The sequence below is a fragment of the Mobula hypostoma genome, chromosome 13 (assembly GCF_963921235.1).
Source record: "Mobula hypostoma chromosome 13, sMobHyp1.1, whole genome shotgun sequence".
In the NCBI taxonomy this organism is placed as follows: domain Eukaryota; kingdom Metazoa; phylum Chordata; class Chondrichthyes; order Myliobatiformes; family Myliobatidae; genus Mobula; species Mobula hypostoma.
The window spans coordinates 51,863,887-51,879,827 of NC_086109.1; the positions used below are offsets into that span (position 1 = coordinate 51,863,887).

The 15,941-nt window shown below is 42.3% G+C and overlaps 1 protein-coding gene across 3 annotated transcripts in view; it reads right to left on the reverse strand.

Moving 5' to 3' along the window:
- LOC134355954 (SHC-transforming protein 1-like) overlaps nt 1-15,941 on the reverse strand; it is a 203,835-nt gene that overhangs the window by 19,452 nt on the left and 168,442 nt on the right. For all 3 annotated transcript variants that reach the window (XM_063066499.1, XM_063066497.1, XM_063066498.1), the window contains 3 exons: nt 14,576-14,753; nt 13,412-13,484; nt 8,659-8,799 (listed from right to left, as the gene is read on the reverse strand). In XM_063066499.1, the coding sequence (XP_062922569.1) occupies nt 8,659-8,799; nt 13,412-13,484; nt 14,576-14,753 (392 nt within the window). The remainder of the gene's footprint in view (nt 1-8,658; nt 8,800-13,411; nt 13,485-14,575; nt 14,754-15,941) is intronic.

Consider the following 15,941-nt stretch of genomic DNA (forward strand, 5'->3'; position numbering starts at 1 on the left):
ATGCCCAGAGGTATGAGGTGGTGAAAGAGGCCATCCTCAGGATTTATGAGTTGGTCCCGGAGGCATACCGGCAGAGGTTCCGGAATGCGAGGAAGCGGTGGGACCGCACGTATTTGGAGTTTGCTCGTGAGATGCAAACATATTGTGAGCGTTGGTGCGCCTCGAAAGGGGTAGAGGGGGATTATGACAGACTGCTGCAGCTGATTCTGATTGAGCAGTTTAAAGGTTGTGTCCCTGAGGGTATGAGACCCTACCTCGATGAGAAAGAGGCAGCCACGTTAGCCGCAACTGCTAAGTTAGCGGATGAGTATGCGTTGACGCATAAAATGAAGGTTGCCCCGAGTAAAGGCTACCAGAAGGGTAGTCAGGACGGCGGGGAGAGTCCACCGGAAAAGTCAGAAAGTAAGCCGGGGACTAGTGAAAAGGATAAGGTAGACCGGGAGCAGTCTGGTAGGAAGTCTCCTGGGGTCGTCTGTTATAATTGTGGGAAAGTCGGACACTTTGCGTCCAGGTGCTTTGCCCCAAGGAAGGAGACGGGGAAAGGAAAAGCGGAAATTTTGAATGGCTGTATTGAGCTGTTAAGCGAACCGCTAGGGAAGGACAGGTCTGAAAAAGTCCAGGAAGGGCGCGAGAGGTTTATCTCGGCCGGACTGGTGTCAGTGAAGGAGAGGTTAAAACCAGTTCCAGTGCGGATCTGGAGAGACACGGGAGCGTGTCAGTCACTAATACTGAAGAGTGTATTAGAGTTTAGCTCAGAGACCCAGACTGGGGAGGTAGAGGTCAAAGGTGTTGGGGAAGGGACAGAGTCAGTCCCTTTGCACCAGATACATTTACAGAGCAACCTGGTCTCTGGACTAGTCACGATCGGGGTGAGGTCCGAATTACCGATGAAAGACGTGGAAGTCTTGCTCGGTAATGACATCGCCGGAGGAATCGTGTTCCCAGTCGTGAGATTGACGGGTCAGCCTGCCAGCATGGAGGCCCCGCCCGCGATGGTGAATTTGGCTGAAACATTTCTGCCAACCTTGTATGAGACAGGGTGTAGTGAGATAAGAGGTAGTGAGGGAGCTGGGACGGACGTAGCAGTAGCCAGGAAAGAATTTGTGCAGACGCAGGAGCGAGACGAGGGGCTGATGGTTTTTGCCGAGACCGCTCTCTCTGACACAGCCTTGACAAGCTATTGTGCGGAGGAGGAAGTGCTAAGGAAGAAAGGGAAATCAAGTACAGTACCCGCAGATGAGGAATGGGGGGTGGTGCAAAAGAGTTATGGGGATGAGGTTTTTAACATGGCCCACGAGGTACCCCCCGGTGGACATTTTGCGGTGCTGGAGTAAACAGTTGGTGGAATCATGAATGAGATTTACCGGCTGCCCAGGGGGAAAAATGTTATTGATCATGACCGACGCGAACTGAGACGGTCACCGGCTTTTGATATGCTAACAAACCTAGTCGGTGTTAGCGTGGAAATCAATGAAGCTAGGGGCCCCCTGATAAGAGAAAAAAACCATTTTGAAAAGATTAGGATGGGATCGGTCAGATGGGAGAAGGCTATTGTTTTGGCCAGGTCTACTGATAAGGTCTCTCCCTTAATCCCCGAACAAAGCGAATCTTTAGAAGGAGTAATTAAACGACTCGCACCTATGTGTTTGATTGTCCCGAGGAAATGCAAAGAACTGGGACGTTGGGTGATTGTGGTTACAATAGGGCGGCCAAGTAAACAACACCCATATTTTTCGAGTAATTCAGTGACTAAAGGGCTGATGAACACAGAGGTGTGTATTGGCAATTTAACACGGCTGTCTGAAGCCAGTTTGATAGTGAACCTTGAAAAAAATGAATTCGGCCACACGAGGGTCACTTACCTGGGAATTGTGGTGACACAGGGGCAGCTGGCAGTGATGCAAGCTACAGTGCAGGCTATCGCTGACCTCCCAACCCCGACAGACAAGAGGGCCCTCAGAAGGCTTTTGGAGATGGTGGGGTACTGCAGGAAGTTTTGCAATAACTCTGCGGTCAATACCCGTCCCCCTCCTACTAAGCCCTTGCGAGAGAAAACTGAGCCGGAATGGGACGACCCTTGTTGTTGTGGTCCGGGACAAAACCAAATGAGAGGTTACATTGGTCGCAATTCATCAGTGTTTTTGGCCACTACGAAGTTTGCTGAGTTGGAGCCTGGTCTAAGGGATTATTAATAACACGTGTAAAAGGAACAGAAAATGTGATGACTGTCTGTCAAGGTGTTGACAGCTTCAAATTCTCTGTATTAGCTAAATAACTGTTAAAGATGTATATTGTGTATGTATCAGATAATGTAGCCATGTTTGTAATTTTTACCTCCCGGTAAAAATCCTTAAAGGGGGGAAGTGTTACGAGAATACACATAAAATTAAGATGTTTGCTGGCCTGGGCTAGCATCAGTGGCATCAGCAGTTGGTCTGCCACCTGCCCTCAGGGGAAGGAGAGATAAGGAACAATGGAGCAGCGTCTGGAGATGTGTAATGGAGGGACGTGGGAGAGAGAGCTGTCTGGAGCGGCTCCCCCCTTTGAACCCTGAACTGTTTGAAGTGATGGACAGGCGATACCCCAGCAGGGGGATAAAAAGGGGACAGGTTCGCTAAGACAGCAACACACGCCACCCGAGGTAACGAGACCCTGGAAGCGGTACGCTTCTCACGAGTGGGTGAGAAGTACCAGACAACGACCAGGGTGGAAAGGTACGATCAGCGGGAACCCGGTGTGTGTCCGCCCTTGCCTGGGTGCCGGGTTCACTGCAGAGGATCGACCGCATCTGGAGGAGGGGTCACAGTCGGTGACCTCAGGTGACATCACCAAGGACCCGCCCAAAAGTTGCTTATGAGCCATCCCGCCGGTCTGTGAGTGAAGCAGTGTTCTGAATGATCAGTTGTTCCTGTTCTCTCTGTCTCTTCCCCCACCTTGTCCATCACCATGGCAACGATTACTGCGAACTGAACTACTAACTGGACTGAACTTTGAGTCATTTTGAAATTGGTCATTTACCCCTAGACAACGATAGAGCTTGATTGATGCTGTTATCTTACTTCTGTGCACATGTGTGTTTATCATCACTGAACTGTTGCATTTATTATCCTTTCGATTACGGTGTTGCTTGTTTCTTTAATAAAACTTTCTTAGTTCTAGTACTCCAGACTCCAACTGAGTGATCCATTTCTGCTGGTTTGGCAACCCAGTTACGGGGTACGTAACAATATATATTCTGAATTGCTACAAGAAATTCCAGACATACTGCTCTGCCATCATCCCTGCCAGTGTTCTTTTCCAATCAATTCTGGCCAACACCTCTCTCGTGCCTCTGTACTTCCCTTCACTCCACTGTAATCCTGTTACATCCGAATTTAGCTGCTCCTTCTCAAAATTCAGGGTGAATTTGATCATATTATGATCACTTTCCCTTAAGGATTCTTTTACCTTAATCTCTCTAACCAATTCTGCTTCATTGCACAACACCCAATCCAGAATAGCTGATCCCTGAGTAGGCTCAATCATGAGCTGTTCTGAAAAGCCATCTCATCGGCATTCTAGAAATACCCCCACTTGGAATCAAGCACCAACCTGATTTTCTCGATTACCTGCATATTGAAATCCTCCATGACTATTGTATCATTGCCCTTTTGCCATTTTCTATCTCCCATTGGAATTTGTAAACAACATCCTTACAACTGTTTTGGGGTCTGTATACAACTCTCATCAGTGTCTTTTTACCCTTGCAGTTCCTTAGCTCTAGCCACAATAATTCAACACCTTCTGACCTTATGTTGCCTCTTTCCCATGATTTGACTTCATTTTTTACCAACACAGCAACGCCGCTCGCTCTACCTTCCTGCTTGTCCTTTTGGTACAATGTGTATCCTTGGACATTAAGTTCCCAGCTGTAATCTTTTTTTCAGCCATGATTTAGTGATGCCTACATCATACATACCAATCTATAACTGTGCTACAAGTTCACCTACCTTATTCAGTATAATGTGCGCATTCAAATATACACATTCAGTCTTGTATACAACATTTTTGATTTTGTCCCCCTTTTACATTGCAACTCATCCTGTTGACTGCAATTTTGCCCTATCATCAGCCTCTCCTTGCTAGGAGTCTCACTACACATTGCCTCTGTTTGTACACCAACTACTTCATCTTCAGCACTATCACGCTGGTTCCCATCCCACTGCCAAATTAGTTTAAACCCACCTAAACAACTCTAGCCAATCTGCCCGCAAAGATATTGGACCCCCTTGGATTCAGGCGTAACCCATCCCTTTTGTACGGGTCATAGATTCCCCAGAAGAGATCCTGGTGATCTATTAGCCTGAACCCCTGCCCCCGCACCAATTCCTCAGCCATGTATTTACCTGCCAAATCATTCTATCTTCACTGGCAACAATCCAGAGATTACTATCATGAAGGTCCTGTTAGCTCCTTAAAATCTCTCTTCAGGACCTCCTCACCTTGTCTACCTATGCCATTGGTGCCAATATGCACCAAGACTTCAGGCTGCCCTTGAGAATTCCATGGACCTGATCCTGGCACCAGAGAGGCAACATACCATCTGGTGTCTATATCGCACACCCAGAACGTTGTTTCTGTTCCTCTGACTAAGAATTCTCGTATCAACACTGCAGTCCCCTTCACCTCTCTGCTTTTCTGAGCCACAGCACCAGACTCAGTGCCAGAGACCTGGTCAACGTGGCTCCTCCCTGGTAGGTCGTCCTCTCAATAGTATCTAAAATTGTATACTATTATTGAGGGGAACAACCACTGGCTGTGCATTTTCCTTCCAGCTCTTGACATTCACCCAGTTCCCTATTTCCTGAAACCTACCTCCCTGTAGCTCCGGTCTGTCACCTCCTCATTCTCCTGTTGAAGGTCATCAAGCTGCAGTTCCAGTTCCTCAATTAGTACACCTGGTGCAGATGTCCTACCAGGCCTCTGGGAGACTGGAGGTCTCCCAGACTTTCCACATTCTACACAGAGTATAAAACACTGCCTCAGGAGCCATTCTCAGGAATTTATTATGTTCTAATAGATGAGGAATGAACAAGTAAGGACAGAGAGAACTTACAAGATAATCTACCTCACCCAAGCCTGATCTTGCCTAAGCCTGATGAGCCAAAGGTCCCATAATAGTCTCATTTCCCAGTTTTCCATTAATTTTTTTGCAATATTATATACCCTCTCTTTTGCTTTTATGCTTCTTTGACTTCCCTGGTCAGAAATAGTTGACTTTTCCTTCCTTTAGAACAGGGGTCCCCAACTATTTTTGCACCGCGGACCGGTTTAATATTGACAATATTCTTGCGGACCGTCCAACCGAGGGTGGGGGTTGGGGAGGGGGGGGGTAGGGTTGCCAACTTTCTCACTGTGTTTACCCCAAGAAAGACTACCATGACCATAAAGCCTTGTGTGGGCACCTGTATGCACATGCGTGACGTGTGCATACATTACATGCGCATGCGTGCACGTGCCGATTTTTTCTACAAATCGTTTTTGGTAATTCTGTTCAGTGAAATCACACTGTATGTACATTATTTCTACTTTATATAGGCTGTGTACTTATCATATCACTCCTGCATTTACTATATGTTAGTGTTATTTTAGATTTTATGTGTTATTTGGTTCGATTTGGTAGGTTATTTTTTGTTATGGTGAGGGTGCTGCCAGAAAGGCCAGGGTTTGCCCCCAAGTGGATAGAACCACAGATGGTACTCTTAACCAATGATACATGTGTCTGTGTACAGACTCGGCAAGGCAGCCAGTGGAAACACTGGACCCAGGTTGAAGCATACAACTCACCCTCTTGTTGCTCCCACAGACAGATTGGGGAACCAATTGTACCCAGTAACCATGCAATTACAGAGAACCTAAGAGAGGAACACCAGCCGGCCATTCCAGACCTGACCACAGCTGATGAAAACATACCCGGAGAATAAGCAAAGGCAGAAAATGCCAAGAGCGTGGCAGAAGACACTGAGAACGTGTTGGAAAACCATGAATAGCCTGCTAAAGTGTGACGATGATGGTACTCTGTAAAGAAGGCTGGTTGCTGAAGGTAGATGATTAATTTTATAGCATAGTATAGAAATTTATTGGGAAATAGATGGGGAGGGATTTTTGAGTTAAAGCAGTTCCACCACTTCAATAGCATTTCAGACTCTACATGGCATCTGGAAGCAGTCACCCCCAGTCTGAGGAGCTGGGCCCTTTTCAGCAGTTGAGCCAGTGATCGACTGGACAGTTCAGAAGTGGGTGCCACCGGGGAGAGGGCCTTGCAGACATTTACGTAGAGGCCACCCCAACCGTTTCCTGTACATCGGTGAGAGGCCTGAGGGTGCTCCTGGAAGCAGAATTTCAGCGACCAGAGGATAAAGAGTTGAAGACAAAGGAATGTGATTAAGATGAAGTCAGCCTGCAGGGAAAGAGCAGGCACACCAAAGGAGCTGCATTACTAAAGACTTGGGACAGCATCTCTGCTTAACATTTGGTAGGTAGCGATTAGGTAATGCTAGGATAGATATCGAGGTACATAAAATTGGGGGGAATTTCAAGACAGGGCTTTTTTTGTCTGCCCTATTCGAGCAGATCCTCCTAGGTTGGCGTTTTCTGATACAAATTTAATTTTTGTCCAAGAAGGCCAAGAGGAGGAACTGTTAGAGTGAGTTTTTTGGGGTAGATGATTTGTTTACACTTAAATGACTTTGGCCACCAGACTTCTATTTGACAATGCGCTTCCTAAAAAGGTATGAATACTAGATGCTTCTGACACCATAGTTTGACCAGATGCTGTAGTTTTAAAGACAGTATTATCTATACATTATAAGTATTAATTGTCTTCTATGTTAGCACGTAAAATGCCAAGTAAATCCTAAAGGCTGTGGATACCAACCCAGACATGTTGACGTTGGAAGGAAAGGATGGTGTGATATTTTGTATGTAGCTTCAAAAGGAAGCATTGTCTATGTATTGTCTATAACTTTTTAAGTAGCAATTCCCTTTGTGTTTAGCATATAAATATCGAGCCCACATTGAGCTAGCAGACCTTTCCGCGGAAAGCGTCTTCGTCTGTAAGATGCCTGCTGTACCTTGTTGTGTCGAATAAAGAAGCCACTTCGTATCTACCAGTGACTCTGTCTCTCCGGTATTTTCATCCACGCTACAACAGTGAACACTATCTCCTAATGATTCCTTAACCTTAACCTCCCTAATCAAACCTGGTTCATCACACAGCACCCAATCCAGAATTGCATTTCACCTAGCCGCCTAAACCAGAAGCTTCTCTGAAAAGCCATCTTATCGGCATTCTACAAATTCCCTCTCTTGGGATCCAGCACCAACCTGATTTTCCCGATCTCCCATGACTATTGTAAAATTGCCCTTATTACATGCTTTTCCTATCTCCTGCTGTAATTTATATCCCATATCTTGGCTACTGTTTGGGGACCTGGAACACCCATCAGGATCTTTTTACCCTTGTAGTTTCTTATCTCTACTCACAACGATTCTATATACAGTATTATGATCCCATGTCATCTCTTTCTAAGGACTTGATTTCATTTTTTACCAACCAGAGCAATCATCACCATCTTTTAGGCACTCGGCAGGGTCCAATAACTGAAGTGACGTGTAAGCGGAACAGCCAGTGTTAGAGTGGTCAAGCTTTGGCTCAACAAGCTTCGATGTGAACAAACAGAGGCTAGGACTTAAGCTTGAGAAGTTCTAAGTATAAAAAGTATAGGAAGGATGATATTTCAGGCGGTGGAATGCTCCTTTTGTGTGATGTCGGATTTCAAACAATCTCCGTGATTAGTATATGCTGTAATTTTACTATGTCTCTATGACTCTACATCTGCAGGAAGTACACCCAGCTTCAGGTCTTGACTGACAAAGTCAAGAGATTGGAGCTGGAAACTTAGTTCTTTGTAATCTTATATAACGTATTTGGATGTGAATATACAAGGCATGGTTAGTAAGTTTTCAAAAGATACTTAAATGGGTGGTGTTGTAGACAGTATAGAAAACAATGAAAAATTATAGAGGTATCTTCATCTGCAAATCATGTGTCTGATGATTGGCAAATGGCTTTCAATCCAAATAAATGTGAGATATTGCATTTTGGGAGATCAAAGCAGTGCAGGACTTATACAGTGAATGGTAGGGCCCTAGAGAGTGATAATGGAACGGAGGCACCCCTAGGAATGCAAATGCACAGTTTACTGAAAGCATTTGACACATGGCCTTCATTGGTTGGAGCACTGAGTACAGGAGTTGGGAGGTTGTATTGCAGCTATATAAGACATTGATGAGGTCTCACATGAAGTATTGTGCATGATTCTGGTCACCCTGTTATAGGAAAGATGTTAATAAGCTACAAAGAGTGTCGAAAATATTTACTAGGACATTACCTAGACTTGGGGTCTTGAGTTACAAGGAGAGGTTGTGTATACTGGAATGTCAGATGGGAGGTTGATATAGGTACATAAGATAATGAGTGGCATAGATAGGGTGACCTGAAATGTAAATTACTGTCATATGGCAAAATGAAATGCTTCTGAAATGATGGGAAGTGTGATAACGAACTTCAATGTGAAAGTAAGCATCAATAATATTTTGTTCATTGAATAAACTTACTTGCATTAGATGCATGTCTGTGCACATTAGCAGATACCTGTGCTGGCACTCTTGTCACGGCAGAGGAGTGAGGATTCATTAGATTCTGGGTGTTCATGTACGATGGATCATCAAAAGGATCAGATGGGCTTACAATTTTGCCTGGAAGAACAGTTTTCTTGATTAGTGGAATTGTAGACAATCAGCAGTCCCAAATATGAATTAATTTTATTTAGTTTGTGTTTTGAAACCAATTGCTAACTTGAGCATTATGTTCCTTAGTTTCACACAATGAGCAACTTTAAGACCGTTACTTAATTTTATATGATAAATCATTACTTGAAGCTATATAATAAATATTGCTGCTGTTGTTAATGTAACATTTCTGTTCCAATAAACCTCCAGCAAGATTAATGTTGGTGAGACATATCAGTATTTGGAAAAAAAGTTTGTATTTAATGTGTGCCATCACATCTCAGACACCCTAATCAGAAATAAAAAGATCAAACACAGAGATTTCATATGCAGAAATAGGCAAATGCAACAACAGCTTCTTTTTAATGGTGCAGAAAACCTGACGATGTTCTGAGGAAAATTATGAAACAAAATATTTATGGTGAATAACATAAGGCAATATTAGGGCAAATAAGAAAAGGCATGGAATCCCCTGCAAAGGTGGGGTAGAGGCAGATACACCAGAGACAATTAAAAAACTCTTAGACATGCATGCAAATAATAGAAAAAATGGAGGGCTATGTAGGATTAAATTGTTCTTAGAGTAGATTAAAAGGTCAGTACAACATTGTGTGCAAGCGATGTATGTACAACATGGCATCACCCTTCATCACCCCACCAGCATTTGTCCATCCACACTAATTTCATTTTCCAACGTTAATTTTAAATCCTTCTGTCACTGTCTATTTAATTATTTGTCTATGTCTCTTAAATATTGTGCTTGCAACTGTTTCTACCAACTGTTCTGACAGCTCCAGATATCAACCACTCTCTGTCTAAAATACTTCCTGCCAATCCCCTTAATAACTTACTGCTCTCAGATTAACCTTTACCCTTTTGCTGTTGATACCCCTACCAAAGGCTATTGTCTCTGCTTATGGCTGCTTATAATTATATTGACCTCAATTATGTCACCTCTCATCCTCCTTCATTTCACAATGAAGCTAAACTTGCAGCTTTACAGAGAATCAAACAAGCAAGGACAACTAAGAGTGCAAAGGGATCATCAAGAAATTAGGCAGTAACAGTCTAGATGAGAGAGTTTCTGCAACCGCTAAAAGTCAACTTGTCACAGACTCATGGAGGGATACATAATCTTTGCTGCAATTATACAAGATAAATAACAACACCATGCTTGAATTTAGCCATTGTACACCTTTAAGTTATTTCTAACATTTTCCATTGAGTTGGGACATCATGTACATGATGTGCAGAAGAGTATTGCATGCAGTTCTGGCCATTTTTCAATAGGAACAATGTAAGTAAAGTAAAGTGGGCGCAGAAAAGATTCACAAGAATGTTGCTAGGACTTGACAGTTTGAGTCATAAGGAGAAACTATCTCAGCCTATTAAATGAAGAAGGCTGAGGCGTTATAAAATCATGATGGACACACAGATAAGGCAAATGGTCACAGTTGTTCCTTATCACACCTTGTTGCATATTGGGTGGCATTTGACTGTTTTTACAAGACTGAGTTGATAGCTCAACGCTCAACCCAGCATGGATGGAAAGCGTGCAAGGAGCCGGCCGGATTCGAGTACGCGACCATTCACCTTGAGGTCCAGTGCTGATGCCACTACACCACCATCTGGCTTTATCTCAGGATAGGGGAATCTAAATCTAGAGAACATAGGTTTAAGATGGGAAAGGAAAGATTTCAAGGGACTTGAGGGGCAAGATTTTGCATGCAGACAATGGTGGGAGTATGGAATGAGCTGCTGGAGGAAGTTACAATGTTTAAAAGACATTTAGACAGGTAACATTTGATCACAGATAGGAAAGACAGAGGGATATGGGGCAAATAGGCCCAGCATAGGAAGATACTTTGGTCAACAGGGATGGTTTGGGCCAAAAGGCTTGTTTCCATGTTGTATAACTCTACAACAGTTATATGTGTTAACCATGCTGTTAATGAGATTAGCTTTTCATTTTCCTGAGAATTGTATACAATAATATTTATAGCAGCGCCAGTTATTTGCAAACACGCTGCCCTTTGACAGATGTTACCTCTTTCCTTCTCTCCAGGATTCAGGTGCTGTGACCATTAGGGTCATTTCAGAAACTCTTAGATAGGAACATGGATGATAGAAAAATGGAGGGCTATGCAAGAGGGAAAATTGATCTTTGAATACATTAAAAGATTGGCACAGCATCATGTGGTGAAGGGCCGTACTGTGCTGTCTGTTCTGTGTTCGAAATCCTCTGGGGAAAACACTGCAACTGCGATTGAAGCAATTAAAGTTACACTAAAGAAGCACTAATATTTTTAATATTTAATATTTGTAATCCAGGGAGTGTGAAGCGCAGAATCAAATATCGCTGTGATGATTGTACATTCTAGTACCAATTGCTTGGCGACAATAAATTATAAAGTATAAGTATTTCCACAAATCAGAGATATTTGAACAGTTTGTGTGCAGATAAAATACAGATGGAATATTCATGCAAGCCACATGTTCTGGCTAACCTGTAGCGAGAAAATGAGCATAAGATACATTGTATGTAGCAACATCTTGCTTACCAGTAGCCTATCTTTATAATATATTTGGAAGTTATTTGTATACAGTATCTTGTGTATTATGTTGTATCTTTTGTGGTATACTTAATGCTTGCCTTGTACCATAATGGGAATTTGAACACCTTTTGATTGTATGTTTTTCTTAGTGTCAGTTTTACCCTACTGCCAGTTGCTACATTAAAGAACATCAACTTGGAACATCTTTGTCAGTGCAGTAATTGGGGATGGAGTTCATCTGCCTGTCAATTCATGCAAGGCGTGTAAAGAGGACAGGGCACCCACATATCTCCTTTGAACTTACCTCATCTCATCTTAAATGCTTGCCCTCAAGTTTTAGACATTTAAAACTTGGGAATATTAACTCTCTATACTGTGTATACCTCTCCTAACCATATAAATTTCTATAAGGCTTCTCCTCAGCCTCTGCTGCTCCAGCGAAAACAACCCAAATTTGTCCAAATTGTTATAGCATATGCCCTCTCATCTGGCCAGCATCCTGGCAATCTTCCTGTGGACCTTTTCCAAAGTATCCACATCCTTCCAACAATGGAGTAACCAGAACTTGATGCAGTACTCCAGATGTAGTGGAACCACAGTTTCATAAAGGTGCAAGATAAATTCCTGATTCTTGAATTCAATGACTTGACAAATAGAGGCAAGCATGCCGCATGCTTTCAAATTGTGCAGTCACTTTCAAGAAGCTACAGACTTGGATCCCAAGATCCCTCTGCATGTCAGCACTGTTACACGTCTTACCATTAACCGTGTACTGAATCTTTAGATCTGACCTCCGACAGCACCTCACAAACTTGGACAGATTGAACTCCATCTGCTATTTCACCTCCATATGATCTATATGCCACTGCATCCTTTAACGATCGCCTGCACTATGCACAATGCTACCAATCCACCTATCCCTAGTTTCATAGTGATCAATGTAGTTCATATCCATCACAAACAGAAGAGGTCTTAATACAGATCGCTGTAGGATAACACTGGTCAGGGACTTCCACCCCAAATAAGATCCATTGACCACTACCCTCTGTCTTCTATGGGAAAGTCAATTGAATCTAATCATCCAAGTCACCTGGACCGCACGCATCTTAATGTTCCGGATGACCCTATCATAAATGACCTTGTCAACACAGTACTAAAATCCATGCAGGCAATTTCCATAGATCTGCCTTCATCAATCAATTTTTGTGTCTTCTAGCAAACTTACTAATCATGCTATGTATATTCATATCCAAATTATTAAATTACATGACAAACAACAGAGGACTTAGCACTGATCCCTGCATTTTGCTTTACTCTTGGCCCTCTACATTCATGTTATTTCAGGATGACAATGAATGAGGCTCAATAACAAGGCAGGTGTGATAGTTGGAAGCCAGGAAAGCCCAAGGTAAGAAACAATTTGGAAAACAGCAAGTCACAGGCAGAAGCCTGGTAACAGGTAAAGCAAACACTCAGCAAAGAGACGTAAAGTTCAGAAATGGATCACAGGAAGGTAAGCAAAGACAGATTAGACCAGATGAAGGATCTTGATACAAAGTGCCAACTGTTCATTTTCCTCCTCAGATGCTGACCTGCCAGGCAGCATCTTATATCCCTCCAGCAGCTCATTTTCAGCTGAGAGAAGACTATAATATGTATTTGACTCAGTATTTGGGTAAAAGAATGTTAATACACTAGGACAGATGTAAAGATCTTTAATAATCTTCACAAGTAATGGACTCATAGTCAGTAGCATTCCTGAATCCTGAAGCAATCAGAAAATTCATGCTTATTTTTGTTTAAACAGTACAGGATTGAAAACAGAAAAATATAAAAGCTTTTTGAAAACATGCTAACCATGATAAAGACATTAGGCAATATATATTTTGTTCAATTAGTATTTTATTTGTCATAAGCCCTTATTTACAGAAAAAAATCTTACAAAACTGCAATTAATCAAAGATGATTCTGAAATTATATTATATAATTTTGATAGAATTCAACTCCATGAATTTATGACCTACCTAGTCCAGTGAAAGTTGGTTTGTGTGGATTGGAATAATTTTCATAAATGATGTTTGGTGATGAGTTAGCACTCTGTAAGGTAAAGTACTCAACATCAAGAGAATGCATAACAATTTCAACAGAAGTCTAGTAAGTACAAGGACTTGCCCTAAATTCCTTCTGTTCAACTGTCGATCAGTGTGCCAATGGCTATTTCGCACAGGACCACCACGTAAAACTGAAGGCAGTGGTCTCCATGACAGATGACACTGCAGAGCATAAAAGAAAAATCATCCAGTAGTGTACCCTGGTGATGTGTGAGGTTGGTTGGGAGATTGGGAGATTGGGAGATTGGGTATTGGTTAAAGATCTCTAGCTTGGGGTGTAGGAGTGAGTGTTTGTAAAAAGGGTTTTACCCTTTCTCTGAGAGATTAGGGTTGTGGGGGGAGTGGTAACAGTGGAGGAGGAATGGATAAGAGACAAACAATAGGAAATGGACTTTTAAAATCATTTTTCAAAGGGAAGGCATTGTTCTGACCACTCACTCATTTCTGGCTTCCCAAACTCAACCATCCTCATCTCAGTCAAGGTCTTGAGCAAAGCCAGGTCTCTCCTGGGTAGATGAGTCACACAGCGAGTCAGTCCATCAACAACCAAGTGTAATATATATCGACTTAGTTCAACAACCAAAGTATGAGTGGGATCAATTGGTCATGTGAAGGACACCTCTGTGGTGCCTAAGTACATATCATGATGTAACACCACTGTGAAAATTTTCCTTTTATACAGGGTGGCCCTTACTTGGTGCAGTGATCCTCCCAACACCTGGTAATCTGCACCCTGAGAGACAGATCAAAGTCCAGTAAATCAAAACCAAAAACAATAAGTAATCAATGAAATCATGGTATTTGCCAAACCCATTCTTTCTTAAGAATTCCAAGACTTCCTCATCTTTTGTTATTGTTTTACACAATGTAAATGTAAACAATGCTTTTCACCATGGACATTGGCTCCTCATCTACAAATAAAGAAATGCAGGATGAAAGTCTTTAAAATAATTTCCCATGGAGTTGCAAACATAATTGTGACCTTCTTACAATACAGTAAACTTTCATTCGAGAATGTCACTCTCAAAGTATTTCTCACATCGGAATATCAGTAAAAATAATATACTTTATGCTAACCTGTGAAATGTTTCCATCCTCAATCATTTGACCACTATTAGTCTGCATCACCGAATCTTTGTTAACTTCTGCTTTCTGCAGTCCTGTAGGAAAGGCTGCTTTACCTGGGATGTCATTGTAGTATCCATAGTTGTGGCTGTCACCCTCCATACTCCATAATGCAAAGCCTGCAGTTCTGCTGTATAGAATCACCAACAGTGACTTCAAGAATATATTTGTAAACTACTTCATCTTTCTGAATTTTATGTGGCCAACATGAAATGTGATACCATCATAAGCTTACTGTGAATAATATTTAAAAAGATTAAAATTCCTCAGCTCTGATTGTTTTGAAGATTTATTGATTTGTGTGATGTGATTGACAGAATGTACATGACTCACTGTGTATCGTTCCAAAAAGAAACTGAGTCAATTTGCTTTGAAATCAGAGGATTTATCTTAGAAATAAGGAACAACAACCAAAAATTCAACAACTGTGAATCTGAAATTAAAATGTATAATGTCCAGCAGGTTTCTACAGAAGCTAACTGACTTTAGGAACCAGACAATCCCAGCCTCATCCAATGTTCTCCTTGTCCTCTCCAGCCCACCTTCTCTGCACCCTATAACTAACTTGAATGCTCACTTTCTCAGTCCTGTTGGAATTGTTCATCCCAGTTTGGCAAAAGAATAAATCAAAGAAGGTAGTGCACCTGTGACTGACAAGGGAAATTAGGGATAGTATCAATTCCAAAGAAGCAGCATACAAATTAGTCAGAAAAAGTGGCTCACCTGAGGACTGGGAGAAATTCAGAGTTCAGCAGAGGAGGACAAAGGGCTTAACTAGGAAGGGGAAAAAAGATTATGACAGAAAACTGGCAGGGAACATAAAAACTGACTGTAAAAGCTTTTATAGATATGTGAAAAGAAAAAGATTGGTTAAGACGAATGTAGGTCCCCTATAGACAGAAACAGGTGAATTGATTATGGGGAGCAAGGACATGGCAGACCAACTGAATAATTACTTTGGTTCTGTCTTCACTAAGGAGGACATAAATAATCTTCCAGAAATAGTAGGGGACAGAGGGTCCAGTGAGATGGAGGAAGTGAGGGAAATACATGTTAGTAGGGAAGTGGTGTTAGGTAAATTGAAGGGATTAAAGACAAATAAATCCCCAGGGCCAGATGGTCTGCATCCCAGAGTGCTTAAGGAAGTAGCCCAAGTAATAGTGGATGCATTAGTGATAATTTTTCAAAACCCTTTAGATTCTGGACTAGTTCCTGAGGATTGGAGGGTGGCTAACGTAACCTCACTTTTTAAAAAAGGAGGGAGAGAGAAACCGGGGAATTATAGACCGGTTAGCCTAACATCGGTGGTGGGGAAACT